The sequence below is a fragment of the Diceros bicornis genome, chromosome 8 (genome assembly GCF_020826845.1).
Source record: "Diceros bicornis minor isolate mBicDic1 chromosome 8, mDicBic1.mat.cur, whole genome shotgun sequence".
NCBI classification, from domain to species: Eukaryota; Metazoa; Chordata; class Mammalia; order Perissodactyla; family Rhinocerotidae; genus Diceros; species Diceros bicornis.
Window position 1 is genome coordinate 61084162 of NC_080747.1, and position 16362 is coordinate 61100523.

A 16362-nucleotide genomic window follows, 5' to 3' on the forward strand; every position below is an offset into this window, starting at 1 on the left:
TTAAATTCTTTCTTAATGTACAAAGATTAAAATAATTGGGATAACTTGCTGACCTAAAAGATCAACTAGACAAGAAAAAAAGAAGAGAAAACCCAGTGTCCATAATAATTTCCTATCTGAAGGTGAAAAGAAAAAGTATGATTACCTTTGCTAAATCTATCACAACTTCAGGGAGCTTGGGATAGCGCCTTTCAAGAGGTTCTGTTTCCTTGATTTCAGGCAACCTTACTCCAGCAAACGCAGGATTTTTATAAAAGAGCTCCTGATGTCTTGGAATTAGATTACCTGGAAGTGAGAACGCCACACATCTCTGTCATTGTACACCATAATAGAAAGGGCAAAGAAACAGGTGATGTGGAGTAGAGAAAAGAACAGAACACAGCTTATGGAGTTGGGCTCTCTTGGCAGGCACAATCAGCCAGACGGTACGCTTATTGTGGTGCCACCTGGCAGTCTTTCATAGGGGTTTTGACACAAGTTACCTCAAGGAAATTAACATTCTTATCTCAACATACTCATTTAGAAAAGTTCACATACATAGAACTGAAGACATGAGGAAGCATAAGAAAAGGAGAGCCGAAGAACATTTTATAATTTTTCAGATATAAGTACCAGCACTTCATTTCTAACAACAAAGCATAAAGTGCTGACCAAAACAACGAAAATATTAACAGTCATACGGTCAGAATCTAATCTGTATAAATCAGTTCCACCCTTTAAGAATTTAATTTTTAGTCAATTGATTTTATACTTGTATCTAAGGTCTGATATGAACACTTTCACCTTTTTTCTCAACTTTAAAACCTAATTTAGTATAAAATATATACAAAAATTCTGCTGTAAGAAACCATTGTACTGTTTATTGAATTTCTAACCTGGAAATTTAAATCCAATAGTTAAATAACCCCTAAGTATTTCCCATTATTTCCATTTTCCAAGCTCCATCTCCCAACATAAAGGTGATCTTTCAACAAATATAAAAAGACTTTGATAGTCTAGTTTTGAAATTTTATCCAAAGCACTAACAACAAAAATCAGACAGGCAGCAAGATTAAACTACCTTGGAAGTAACTCTCTGTGTCTCTCAATCTGAAGGTGAGGATGAGGGTAATAGTCATAATACACCAAATGCTTGCTGACCCAAAGATAATAAGTGATCATTTGCATCCTCTCTACAGGTGATTTATTGAATGCAAAAGTGCAGAGAAATTTAGAGGGGAGTGGTTGGGGGGGGAGCATGATTAAGACCTTATGTCAGATAGACCAAAGCCAGACTGAGAATGAATGAATGGAGAGAGAGAGAAAGAGAGAGAGCGAGTGAGAGATACATGAGGTTTTCCTATTTGCTCCCTACCTCCACTTAAAACACATATCATCTTTAATATACCAACAGTTTGTAAAATAGATACAAACAAAAACATAGGAAAAAACTTCTAAAATTTAAAATGCAGATGTATAATCTTACCTAAACACACCATAATATGATATAGCTGATCAATATCAGAATCTCCAGGGAAGAGGGGCTCCCCCATGAGCATTTCCGTGACCAGACAGCCAATGGCCCACACATCAACAGCCCTGAAAGAACATCAACGTTGTGTAAAATGTGGCATCCTAATGTGTTTACTGTCACCAAATCTGTTCTGCATATTACTATTTGGTATTTTGAGAACAGTAGTAGTAAGTCTTAAATTACCCATAAAAAGACATTTCCCTATAAACTTAAAGTACCAACCCCCAATTTTACATGTCAGATTTCCAGAAACTTCAATTACATGACACAAGAAGGAAAAGGCTTCTGAAAAATAAAAACAGTTATTATGTGTACTTTACTTTGGAATAACCCTTTTGGGTTTCCATTCAGAACCTATTCATTCTTTGTTTACATATAATTCTAACAAAGTTGATCAGTCTATCCCACCATACACTGAAAACAGCACACCAGAAGGAGGTGGTTGGGGACACATACACTAACAACAAGGAGAACTGAAAGCTAACAGGGAGACAATAGAAAAATTATCTCAAAAAGCAGTCACAAGAACTTAAAGAAAAATAGGCTAGCGTTATTAGCACAGGGACAACTAGCTTGAAATTGCTTATCATAGCTGAATTATAAAATGGTACAAAAGTTCAGTACAGCAGTGAAATGAGAACTTAGGCAAGAAAACATTAAATGATATGTATTCTGAAAACAGAGAAACTGTAGAAAATATATTAGAAAGATTTCTATCAAAAGCACTAAAAGTTACAGTCCCTTCTTTGAAGAATTCATTCATGAAGACACTTTATGTTTTAAAAAGTCACACTCAGTTATGTTCTCCCCCTACTCTTGCCCACTCCACCTCACCTCATTCCAACAGTGTCAGACTTATCCAATCAATGGTACCTCTCTTTACATGTGATAAATACATCTTTTTCCAACCCACTGTAAGAAATAGACCACTTACTCAACTTGATTTCCCTACTTTTAAAATAAGTATACTCACCTCAATTGGTTTCACAAGAATGTTTAAAGTTTCCTAAACTCAAATCTTCCTTTCAGTGTTAGAGGGATCATTTATTATATTATAAACATATTCCATTTTATCAAGAAAAGAGAGTTAAGTCCGCCCTTCCCCCCTGCCCTTGTTGATGTCTTACTTGCCATACTTGACATCACCAACCAAGAGTTCTGGAGCTCTGTACCATCGCGTTGCCACATAATCAGTATAGGCCTCCCCAGGAGCTGCCAATGTCCGTGCAAATCCAAAATCACATAACTTGACAACACCAGACTGGGAGACTAATATATTCTCAGGCTTTATATCTCTGTGTATGATCTAAGACAAAAGGCCGAGTATGACATATATTGGCACATCAAGTTAAGCAAATTATTTTTTGAGCACCTGCCATGTGCAGCACATTGTTTTTGTCCCTACAATGAATACAAATAAAAGTATATAAAATTGTTCCTGGCTTTAAAGAACCTGGTATCTAGTTGGGCAAGAAAAAACATTTATGTCTGAAATTTTATTTAAACAATCAAAGATATTGGATGAAATATATATTATTACTTACTAAATCAATTGCTCTGTTAATGACTGCTCTCAAGACTAAGAGAGTAAAGCTATCATTGAAGACTGGGGTGGTCAAGAAAGATTTTTATGAAAGGGTTGTGTTCTAAGATAGATCGTTAATACCAAGCATGACTTGGATAAATGTAGAAATGGAAGGGCAATCCAAGTGAAGGTAACAAGGAGAGCAAAAGAGCGAAGATGAGAATAGATCAAGAGACTCTGGGGAAATGTTTTCTCTAGAGCAGAGGTTAGTACTAGGGAGGAAGGATGCCTCAACTGCTAGTCTGGAAAGTCTGAGCTGGTGTCAAGGCCATGGGAACCCATGGAAGTGACATAACCAATACGGTGTTTGAAGAAGATGTTGGCCATAAACAAGCTAAATCAGAGAGAGGGACTAGGGGCAGGGAGAAGAGCAGTGGGACAATGAGGAGGTGATAAGGACCTAAACTAGGCTGGTGCTCAGAGGAATGGAAAGGAAGAGATACAGCTTAGAAATATTTTAAATCAAGAATCAATAGAATTTAGGAAGTAATCTCAGATATTTCATTTAAACCTGGGAATCTAAAAGAATGGTGGCTCCATTACCAAAAATAGAAAAGTCTAGAAAAAATTAGTTTTGATGGGATAATTAGTAGTTTAGTTTTAGCCACACTGGTTTTTAGGTGGATTGCTGAGCACCCAAGTGGAAGCATTCATCAGGCAATTAGAAATGTAAGTAGGGTAAAACAAGGTCACTGGTTAAGATTTCTAAAGGAGATACTATGGAAGGAGAAAAGAGGACCCTGGGAGACAATACTAAAAACTCTACAGCTAGACAAAACAAATTATTAGGCCTAGATCTCTAATACAAGTAGATTGTATTTTGAAAAATTTAAAAATATATTTATTTTAAACTCTTTCAGAGGACTAGCATTCTAAATGGCAATCTGCATTGCTGAGCATTTTGCATAGGCTACCAACTTCTATTACATCCTACACATCCATGGTGAGGTCACAGGGCCAGCCCCACAACTACCATTAGCATTTAATACTTTTACAATCACACAAAAAGTGTCATTTAAAATATTTTGTAAAATTGGCAGAATCAATGTGTTGAGTTATTCATTTTATACTTTATAAGTGTCATTTTACGTAGAGGTGCTTTTAGATGATACTCGAAGGATATAAAATTATTGTGGTACACAATAGAGTAAAAGCAGGAATTTTCATACTTCACAACTAGGCAAAGAATCTGAACTAACAAATACATGGATCCTTGGCCATAAGCATTTGTCAAAACTCATTACTTAAAATTTGTGCATTTCACTCAGCAAATGTTACCTCAAAAAAAAAATCAGCAAACAAATATTAAACTCTAGTTAATGATACACATAGCTGAAGTATTTAGAGTTGAAGTGTAGCTCTGATGTCTGCAACTTACTTTCAAATGCATAAATGAATAAGACAGATTGGTAAACGGATGAATAGATGAATAAATGTCATAAAGTAAATAGAGCAAAATATTAACAAGTATAGAATCCAGTTGGTAGGTATATGGTTGTTCATTGTACACCCTTTCAACTTTTCAATATGGCCTAAAATTCTCATAATAAAATGTTGGGGGAAAGAATACTTGTATTACAATATGTGAAAAGTGGCAATATCAAAGTAACATAATTCATTTCAATTACTTTACTGGTCCAAACTTTAGTTTAAACAAGTGTCTCATTAAGTGACTGTATCTGGAGAGTCAATCATTGGCAAAATATTTAAATTAAATACTTACATTGTGACTGTGACAAAATCCAATTCCATTAATAATCTGAAACAAATACTTTTGAACTAGTTGGTAGTCTAGTCCATTTGGAAAGAGTTCCAAGTCATCAAGAATTGTATGGTCAACAAATTCGAAGACCAGGTACCAACGCTTTTTTTTCTTACACACTTCCAACAGATTCACCAGATTTTCATGCCTCAGTTGCTGTTATAAAACAATGCAAAATAGTTTTTATAAGACCAAATTATTAGCAATTAGTCACAATCTAAAATAGATCTTAGCATAAGAAAAACATCTAAATAAAATGCATGAAGTGTAAATTGTAAAAGTACGTTCTGGTTTTTAAATTATAGTCAAAAGACCACACTGCTCCATCCTCCTCTCAGAGAACACAACAAAGCCAATGAGGAAAAAAAACTGTAGCTCCATCTTTGATGAGACTAAGTAGGATCTATGACTCTACCCATCACAAATGAGGTGGGACTGCCAAATGTCAAGGTCAAACAGGAATGTAGAAGGGATACCAAGAGATCATCTATGGCTACAAAGCTGGCAGAGCTGAGTTCTCCAAAGTTGGTGACATACCCTGAAAAGGAAAAATAAACAAACCTTCTTTGATATAATGAGAACAGGGTTCATGCGCTGTCAGTGAAAGCATCTGTAGAACTGAATGGCACCAAGGAACAGTAGGGGAGGGGAGCCTGAATAATCACACAGAAACTCATTTGCTGGAAGCAATCTGTCAATGAGGCTCAATGGAAGGCAAAACAATTCATTATGAACAAACTTGCAACTACAAGCTTCGGAGAAATTAGTATAACAGAAGTCAATCCCACACTCAGGCTCGTGTTGTAAGGAATATCATTTGAACATGGTGGATTCCTCGTAGCCTGGAACAAGATCAGGCTTTCTCCCTCAAATGAACCTCCTACAAATAGCTGGTCCAGGGAGGGCTCACTTTGTTACAAGATAAGAAACAATCAAAAAGGAACCAATCCAGGATCTATTTAAAGATACTATAAGAAAAGAGGAAGTAAGGATAAGGAAACACAAATGACAGATTCACCAGAAAATATTGCTACCTTTAAAGGGAAAGAAATCACTAGACTATAGCCCTCAAAATCCTCAAGGATCCAGGAACTTTACACCCAATGAAATTGTTATTCAAGTAAAAGACAACAGAGAAAAATTTTTGAACATGAGCAGTGGATCTATTAGTGCAGAACTAAGTCTTATAGTACATATAAGACTATAAGTGGGCATCATGGTTACAACACAAAAATAGGATATTAAAAAGCTAACAATGCACAAATGATATTACTAACAAATTTAGGAGAAAGAAGAGAAGTTGCAAACAAGATAAGAGTATATGTAGGCTGATTTCCCTGTCAATGGGTCAAAATTATATTTTTGACCTGAAATTTTAAATTACAAGGCTTAATTATATTTACAGGTTTAATGGTAAACACTAAGATAAATAAGATATCTTCTAAAATCAAATGTGGGTGAGTGGGAGAAAGAGGAAATAGAAAAATAATAATCACTTTATAAAGGATTAAGTATCTTATATAATGCCAAAGTTATAAAGGTAACAAATAATATAAAATAAAACCTTTTCAAATTACCAAAGGAAACATACCCAATATTTAAAAAGGAATTCAGAGACCATACAGAAAGATATTTTTAAAGCAGTATTAAAATAAAATAATATTATAAATAATAATAACTAATACTTACATAATGCTTACTATGTTCCAGGCATTATTCTAAGCACAAAAACTCTACGAAATAGGTACAATTATTATCCTGTTTTACAGATGAGGAAAGTAAAGCACATAGAGGTTAAGTAACTTGTCCAAGGTCACACAGAAATAAATGGTAGAGGCAACATTAGAATACAGGAATTGTGGACTCTGTCTTTTCTCAAAAACATTTCATTTTTATTCAGTTCCTCCTTCATGTCCATAACATCTGCCCTGTAAAAACACCCAGACCTGCAGCTGATTTGTATACAAAATATTTAGATTTCTTATTCTTAACCACTAAGCTATATTGACTTGAGAGGGGCAAAAAATGAAAACTAGGACCAAACTTATCTGTTATAACTATAAATGTGCCAAACTCACCTATTAAAATAAAAGATTCCAGATTGGATCACAAAGCACTTTCCAAATATATTACTGGTTAAAAGAATTAAGATATAATTATACAATGAAATAAAACACAGCAATTAAAAAGACGATAATATAGAAGAATATCCTAATCTCTAGGTAGGGAAAAACTTTTTAAGCCAGATATAAATGGCACCAACCGTAAAAGAAAAGATTAAAAATTTGAGTACACTGAAATTAGCAACTTCTGTTTAGTAAAAGATAACATGAAGAGAGTGAAAAGAAAGCTTTTTAAGAAAATAATAGGTAAAACTAAACTATAGTGATTAGGAATGCATGTTTATTTGGTAAATGTGAAAAAAAAATCAAGGCAGTGATCAACATGCAAGTAAGGATAGTGTTTACCTTAAAGAAGAGGGAAGAGTTAGTGACTGGGATGGTGCAAGAAAGGGCAATGTTGGCAATATTTTATTTCTTGACCTGGGTGGTGGTTCCATGAACGTTTGCTTTCCAATAACTCATTGGGCTATAATTATAGTTTTTTGCACTGTCTATATGTGGGCTATATTTCATAATAAGAAATCATTTAAAAATACAATACCCAAAATTAACAACTGAGTGATGGAGATTAATAACATACTGAGGAGAAAATCAGTGAACTAAATGATGGGTCAGAATAAAGTGCAGAAGAGTGCACAGAGAGACAAATAGATGGAAAGAAAAATAGGTAAGAGACAGAGGATTCGGTTAGAAGATTTAACATATGTTAACTGGCCAAAAATAGAGGAGAAAGGGAATGAGTTGACATAATATTTGAAGAAATAATACGTGAGAATTTTCCAGAATTAATAAAAGAAATCATAGATTCATGAAGATCCAACGAAGCAAGATATATCAAAAGATATCCACACTAGACACATCATAGTGAAACTGCATAAAAAACAAACTCAAAGAGAAAAATTTAAGTGGCCAGAAAACAAAACTAACTTCTGCTGATTGGAATCAGGAGAGTTGTGACCTGGGTGGAGGAGGAAGGCAGTAGTGACTGGAGAAGGCATAAGGGGGGCTTCTGAGGTGATTTTAATGTTCTCTTTCTTGACTTAGATGATGGTTACATGGGGTTGTTCAGTTTTTTAAAATCCATAGAAATGTATTCTTATGATACATACACTTTTCTCTATGTACATTATATGTCAATAAAAAGTTGAAAGAAAAAAAAAGATCTAGACTTAAAAACTAAACTTAGAAAAGAGCAGCAACTGGACGAACAGCTAACTTCTCAAGAGCCACAATGGAAGCCAGAGGACAAAACAATGTTATCTTCATTTTGTTGAAAGAAAATAACTGCCAATCTGAAATTCCATTTACAGCAAAATATCTTTCAGGAATGACAGCAAATAAAGACATTTTCACACAAACTAAAATTGAAATGTTTTGTCTACATAGATCCTCACAAAAGGAAATCCTAAATAATGTATTTCAAGAAGAGAAGAGATCTCAATAAATGATCTGAGATGCAGAAAAGTCAGAAGAACAAAGTGGTAAATATAAATCTAAGTGAACACTGAACAATAATTATGCCTTGTGGTGTTTAAAAATATATGTAAAGGTTAATATATGACAATGTTAGCATATAAAATGGAAGAGAATAACTAGAGAAAAGTATGGTGAGGTTTTTTTGTATTGTCTGGAAGAAGGATAAAAGTATTGGATAATGTCAGATTTTAACAAATATCTAGGGTACCCACTAAAAAGATAGAAACACAATGTATAATTCTCAAATTATTAGAGAGAAATAAAGGAATGATAAGTGTAATCAATCTAAAGAAAGAAAAGAAAGAGAAATACAGAACCAGTAAGACAAATAACACATATTAAGATGGTAGATTTATACCTAAATGTATCAGAAATTACATTACATGTAAATGGACTAAATGTTCCAATTAAAAGGCAAAGATCATCAAGAAGCATAAAAAACAAAATGTAACTATATGATGCTCAAAAGAGACATATCTAAACAAGGATTGAGAAAAATTGAAAGTAAAAAGATAGAAAAAGATATACAATGCAAACACTAACCAAAATTAAACTAGTGTAGCCTTATTAGTTTCAGACAACACAGACTTTAAGACAAAACATCACTATAATAAAAAGTTATTTCATGATGATAAAAGATCTGATTCAACATTAAGATATAATAATTTTAGGGGCCGGCACCGTGGCTTAGCGGTTAAGTGCACACGCTCCGCTGCTGGCGGCCCGGGTTCGGATCCCAGGCATGCACCGACACACCATTTCTCCGGCTATGCTGAGGCTGCATCCCACATACAGCAACTAGAAGGATGTGCAGCTATGACATACAACTATCTACTGGGGCTTTGGGGATAAAAAAATATAAATAAATAAAATTATAAAAAAAAAAGATATAATAATTCTAAATTTGATACACTAATAATACGGCCTTTCTGTTTATAAAGTTAAACATCAACTGAACTACAATGAAAAACAGACAAATCACTAATCACAGAGAAAGATTTTAACATATTTCTTCTCAGTACTGGATAGAACAAGCATACAAAAAAAATAAGTAAGAATTTAAAGATTTAAACAACACAGTTAACAAACCTGAATTAATGGAATACCTTTCAAGCACACAGGAATTTTGTTGTTGTTGTTCACTATATTCTGAACCAAAAAGCAAGTATCAAGAAATTTCAAAGGAATAAAATCTTACATAGTATAAACTCAGATCACAGGGAAATTGTGTCAAAAGTACATAACCAGGGAAGGGAAACCTAGAAAATTTCCATATGTTTGGAAATTAAGGAAAATGAGAAAATATTTTGAATTGCTAATCAAAATTTCTGGGATACATACTAAGCTTTTCTTAAAAGGAAATTTATAGCCTTAAATGCATATACGAAAAAATAAAAGCCTGGAAATTAAAGAAGTAAGCATCTATCTAAACAGATTAGGAAAAAGAACTGCAAAATAAACCCACCCAAAATAAGTAGAAAGAATGAAATACTTGGGGCCGGCCCGGTGGCATAGCGGTTGAGTTCACACATTTCACTTTGGTGGCCGAGGGTTTAGCAGTTTGGATCCTGGGTGCAGACCTACTTCCCATATAAAAGAGCTACAACTCTACAACTAGGTACTGGGGCTTTGGGGAGGAAAAAGAAAAAAGAGGAAGATTGGCAACAGATGTTAGCGCAGGGCCAGCCTTCCTCAAAAAAAAAAAATAAAAATAATGAAATACTAAAGAAAATTAATGAAATAGAAAAGAAATACACAATAGAGAAGATCAACAAATCCAAAAGTTGGTTCTTTCTAAAAATAAATAAAATTAATAAATCTCTAGTGAGATTGATTAAAGAGAGAGAGTTAACATAGCAGGCCTGAGACTGCTATCCTTAGAAAGGTCTGCTTACAAAATAAGCCCTTGGCTGTCACCTGGGAACTTGGATTTCAGGAGGGCTCCTTTCATTTCCAGAACTGATAATGTGGCTGACTGTGCAAATAATATTATTTATGCTGAATACCTGCATTCCTCCTGGGAGTCTGGAATTTTGGTATGAGCCAGGCAGAGGGCGCCTACATGACCAGGCCCCAATAATAACCCTGAGCACTGAGTCTCTAGTGAATTTCCTTGGTAGACAATATTTCACATGTTTTGTCACAAACTCATTGCTGGAGGAAAGAAGTGCATCTTGCATGACTCCACTGGAAGAGAATTCTTGGAAGCTTGTGACAGGCTTCCTCTGCAATTTGCCCCAAGTGCCTTTTCCCTCTGCTAATTTTGCTTTATATCTTCTCACTGTACTAAATCATAGTCATGAGTACAACTACACGCTGAGTGCTGTGAGTCCTCCTGGTGAATCATCAAACCTGTGGGTGGTCTTGGGACCCACAACACAGAAGATAGATACACAGGTGGGTAGATAGGCAGATAGATAGGTAGGCAGATAGATACAGAGAGAAGCAACAAATATTTTAAAAATTATGCTTAAATACATGAGATAAATGAATATGCATATGTAATAATTTTATTTGTTTATTGCCAGAAAAGAAGAAATTTATATTTTAAACCTTATTATGGAAATAAAACAAATATAAAAACAGTAATTTTTTTCCTAAAAATGTAATCTTGATCAAGAGACAACTCATTTTCTTTCAACTCAATATATGTGTTTACTCACTTTTAGTAACTTGATTTCTCGCATAGCAATTTTTTTAACCATTTTGTCATCATCACTTTCTAAGAACTTCTTGATGGCCACAATTCTTCCACTATCTTTATTCCTGCACTTCATCACCATTCCATAGCTCCCTTCTCCAACCAATCCCAGGTTCTCATATTTTTCCATTTTAATTCAAAACCAGTAGGAATTTTTCTTGCTGTGGAAACCAAAACATGAGTTAATAAAGTTATTAATTTTCTCCACCCTCCCAGCAAATTAATTCTTCCCCACTTGTTTTCCATATTAGAGCAGTCATTGTGTCGATGGCTGTCCTGTGCTGACTCACAATTCCTTATTGTTTCCACATCTACACTGTGTTTTCAAAATATTCACATACATTTCATAACAGGCAAGGCAAATGGGATAGAAGCTATTAACTTTAACCTTATCATGTTAATGATATTTAATATATTTTTAATTCAGATAAAGCAATGCTTGAAAAATCATACAAAACAATTACAGCGGGCCGGCCCCGTGGCTTAGCGGTTAAGTGCGCGCGCTCCGCTGCTGGCGGCCCAGGTTCGGATCCCGGGCGTGCACCGACGCACCACTTCTCCGGCCATGCTGAGGCCGTGTCCCACATGCAGCAACTAGAAGGATGTGCAGCTATGACATACAACTATCTACTGGGGCTTTGGGGGGAAGAAAAAATTAATAAATAAATCTTTAAAAAAAAAAAAAAAAACAATTACAGCTCACTTTAGAAAAACACAATTCCTTTTCACTCAAAGGTGAAAAAGGCGCAAGTGAATTTGGTTTTAGCGAAAAGCAAATTTTATTTTTTACATCAGGTTTAAAACACCAAAGTTGAAAATCTTTATGCACTTTACTCAATTGGGAAAAATATTTGTTCACAAAATGATCACTTACCAAGTTAACACTAAGAAATTTCTTTACTTTTCTTACTATAGTAATTAAATTCCTATGTTGAACTTACAAAGTAATAGCAATGACATCACAGTATATAAGCAGACTTCTTAAAATTAAATATTAGTAGTACCAAATACAGTATTGCAAAAATCCTTTTAATGATTACTCACTGTATGACCACTTGAATTTTGTGTTTAGAATGATTTTACATCCCATTATATGACATTTTCTGGATAAAGGTAATCTTAATAAAATCTTTTTTACGTTACTAGTAATTGATGAAGGTCCAGCAATCATTTCACTACATATTTTGGTACAGAAAAAACTTTTCAGTCCAAATACAGATAGATTTTAATTCATAAAGTTTGAGTGTCATGAAATATAAAAGCTAATAAGCTACAAATTCGAAGTTAAATTTATCTTTAAAATCTGATTTTGAAATAAAATTCCAGAAGCAAGGAATAAAAAAAAAATATTGCTCATAATTCCAATATGGTTATAAAAGTTTTGGGACTGGAAGAACTTCCTTCTCCCTGGACTACTGCAGATGATGAGATACGGGAACGCCTGACGAAAGCCGGCAAAAGGACACAATTGGAAACACTGGTTATATAACCAAGGGTGATGACTGGAACATCATATTTGCGATATAACCATACAGCTTTTGAGGAATGAAGATTGGACTTGATGGAATAAAGCCACGTGGAAATATTGGCCTGGTACCTTATGTTGCAAGCAGCACTTACCAGGATAAGTAAAGAATGTCACTTATCTGGCAGGTACAAGGAACCTCGAAACATTTTGGGGGAACCTCGGAAGAGAGGAATTCACCCAAATCTGTAGGTATTGCAGGCGAAGTCTGATGACAAAATCCTTGGCTTGGCTTTCCTGGCCTCGCGGCCTTTAAAGTTCAATCTGAGATTCCTTAAAAAGTTCCAGCAAAGCAGATTTAAAAGAGCTTATATGATTAATTGCTATTTTTGCTGTACTTATGTAAATAATTGGGCCGACTTTATTGGAACTAGACTTATTTTACAAACTAGTTAGTCTAAATTTGGTTATCTTTGATAAAAACAAGGGTGATTTTAGAGAGAAAAATTATATTTCAGTAAAAACTATAGTATACATTTGCAGATATTAGATCCTAGTTTTGTTGTCTTTTGAGGTTTTTGTTTTATATCTGTTGACTGGACTGGATCCTGATTTCTTCTAGTCTCCTGAAATATCCGGTTAAAGATATCCAAACTAACGTTTTTGATTTTTTCCATCCTTTTCATTTGGAATCACTGAAAACTGAACCTGCCCTTTTTCCTGAAGCCTTTACAAACTGAAGCTGATGGACTTGGTATAAACTTAAGAGATGACCTGAGGACATCATCAGAGACATTTTAAACTGCAAAAGATACTTTGACGCTGACATCTAAAAATCTTAACTGGCTGTCCTCTGAACTCAGAAACTGGTTTACAACTTGCTCCAACCATTAACCTTGTTTTTCTTTTGTTTATATAGAAATGCTTCTATTAAATACTTGATTGCTTGCTTCCACAATATAGGCGTAACCTTGAGAGCCCACCTGCATCACCACCTTCTAGAATGAACTTAATTGAACTGATCTATTATCAGGACTAAGAAATGTGTTCAGTGAGATGAAACAATCTACCAACTCAGCTTCTGGACTATGAAACTTCTTTAAGTTTCAAAAGGACTGTGAAACTTTTAGTTTCAAAGGCGGGACTGTGGGAGATCAAGATTTGGCCACCCTGAAATATATCTCTTTACCTTGATTGTTTTCTCTGAGGGACATTTGACCTCCCCCACTAACTGCCTAAAGAATTTGACATAGTAACTCCTTCCTGGAACAGATCTTCTATCTGATGGCTGTAATATAATGTAAAATAGATGTTACAATAGAAAAGGCACCAACAAGCCCATCTTATGTCTCTCTGGCCACATTCTCTGGATGGCCCTGCAAGGAGTTGCCAGACAAACATTTACATTTATAAGGGAAATCTCCATTTGTAAAGGTATCTCCCTCTCTGTATTGGGAAAAGGGGGGATGGCCTCATTTCTAGAGACTTATCAATGTGGAAAGTGAGGTCTTAAATCTGCATAATAACCTTACTCTTGTTTACTGTGCTTTAGTGGTAATCTCCTGTAACTGACTCCCCACCCCCAACATCCTCCTTTGTCATTGGCTGAACATGGTATTTAAGACGAGAATTTCTGCTATTGTGTTGAGAAACGCAGTGTCCCTGCTTTCTCCCATGTATACATGTTATTAAACTTGGTATTATTTTCTCCTGAAAAAAAAAAAAAGTTTTGGGAGACAAAAATAGTCTTTTTTTGTCAAATGATAATTCATAGCTGAATTTTTTTAACCTGACAACATAAACACACTCATTCACAAAACTTGGAAGGAAAAAAAAAATTCTTGCCTATTATTGTGTACTTATGGCAATCTAAAACTAATTTACCTAGATTGTCAACTGGGACATTTTTACTTGCTTCCCTATTTGGACACTGATGACAAAGACAAAAAAAAATCCTCTTTGTTCTAGCAAATGGTGATCTTCCAGTGTATACATTTTCAGCAGTTCACGTTTAATAATTTAAGGTTTTGGGCTGGCCCAGTGGTGTAGTGGTTGAGTTCCTGTGCTCTGGCTTCAGCAGCCCGGGGTTGAGGGTTCAGATCCCAGGTGTGGACATACACACCGCTCATCAATCCATGCTGTGGTGGCATCTCACATACAAAGTACAGGCAGATTGGCATGGATGTTAGTTTAGGGCCAATCTTCCTCACTAAAAATAACAATAATAACAATAACAATTTAAGGTTTTATTATATAGATATATTTTTCTTTAAACAAAGATATTCATAGAAAGCCAGAAGATTGACCTTTGGAGGGGAAAAAATGAAAATAAATCCCAGTCAACACCAACTCCAATTATTTCATTATTTTATTACCAGCTTTGCTAGTAGGTTCTACTATAAACTGTTTACAGACCAGTGTCCCCAACACTAATTTTCCATACATTTGACATTTTAACTTATGTTTAACATCTATTAACTATTTTTAAATAAAATGTCTGTGTTTGAAAAAAATTTTCAATGTAATTCTCTCTCTCCTTTCCTTAATTTTTTTTTGTTCCACTAAGACGGTATATTTTATTAAGGACTAGACTGTAGGTTTATTATGCCTTGGACAAAAACAGTTGGAATCTATAACCTGGATCATTTTAAAACATTTTGCAGTTGGTGTCCTCAATATTTGAAAATGCAACGTGAAAAAAATTAAAATTACTTTAAGCATGTTTAAGATACTCTGAAGCATATCACAAGCTAACATTTATGCAAGCTGACTAATCCAAGTTCATTCTCGAAACCACCTTCACATTTGGTCACAGCACACTGAACACACCTGCTTTTTCAAGTGGCCCTGCCCACAAATACCTGTAAGCATCATGGCTTAAAATGCCTCTTGTTTCCTGAAACAGTTACTCATAAACTATAACTTTTCATGCCTTCTACTCCTGCATGTAAGGATAATACAAACTAAAAAGAAGCCTGGCCAATTGGCAATGCGGTATTTCTGGACGTGTGCCATGTAAGCATATGGTTCTAACACCAACAATTTAGATAATAAAAATAATCCTAATTTTTTATTTTGATAAAGACAGATGGAAATCTAGTATAGATAAAAGAACGAGATAATAGAAGCTTTTAAAAGTATTACACTTACTGTTTCGTTAAAATCCTTTCGCGTGGAAAGACCCAACGATTTTCAACTTGGAAACAAATTTGAGGTGAAATGCATCTCGCTCAGGTCTAAAAGACGCTTACTAGCAAACTAGTAGTTCCAGTGCTGTTACGATTTCTTCTGCAGACACAGTCGCGGGTCCCAGGTGTGACAGGCAGGGAGGCAGATCGACCTCGGCCCGCCGCAAGCTCACACTCAGGAGGACCACGGGCCGCATGCTGCCGTCGTCAAGGCAACGACCTCACTCTGTCCCCAACCATAGGCACAAAGTCTCCAGAGAGAGAAACGGCCCAGTTCAGATTGCGTCCACGGCAGGCACCAACACCTGTTAAGGCCAAGGCCTTTAGAGAAATTAGCTGGGGTGGGAGGGCACCGCCTCCCACCTCGGAAGATGCTCAGTCCCTGGAATCAGTGAACCTGCTCAGCTCCAGCTAGCCCTGGGCGAAGGCGTTGGCCTCCAAGCTGCAAGCGGGCGGGTCCTCCCCCGCCCGGGCAGCCCCAAGTGCGCCAAGCCTCCCGTGTTCTGATTGGCTAAGCCTTGTTGTCAAGAGCTATGATTGGCTTAGCGC

The 16362-nt window shown here is 35.4% G+C and overlaps 1 protein-coding gene across 1 annotated transcript in view; it reads right to left on the reverse strand.

Annotated features, from left to right (window-relative positions):
• The window catches only part of CDKL2 (cyclin dependent kinase like 2), a 34602-nt gene extending 18751 nt beyond the window's left edge, over positions 1-15851 (reverse strand). The window contains exons 1-6 of the mRNA XM_058547270.1: positions 15776-15851; positions 11123-11321; positions 4822-5016; positions 2641-2819; positions 1466-1578; positions 146-285 (exon numbers count right to left, since the gene is read on the reverse strand). Of these exons, the coding sequence (XP_058403253.1) occupies positions 146-285; positions 1466-1578; positions 2641-2819; positions 4822-5016; positions 11123-11290 (795 nt within the window). The 5' untranslated portion in view covers positions 11291-11321; positions 15776-15851. The remainder of the gene's footprint in view (positions 1-145; positions 286-1465; positions 1579-2640; positions 2820-4821; positions 5017-11122; positions 11322-15775) is intronic.
• Positions 15852-16362: the final 511 nt, after the last annotated feature.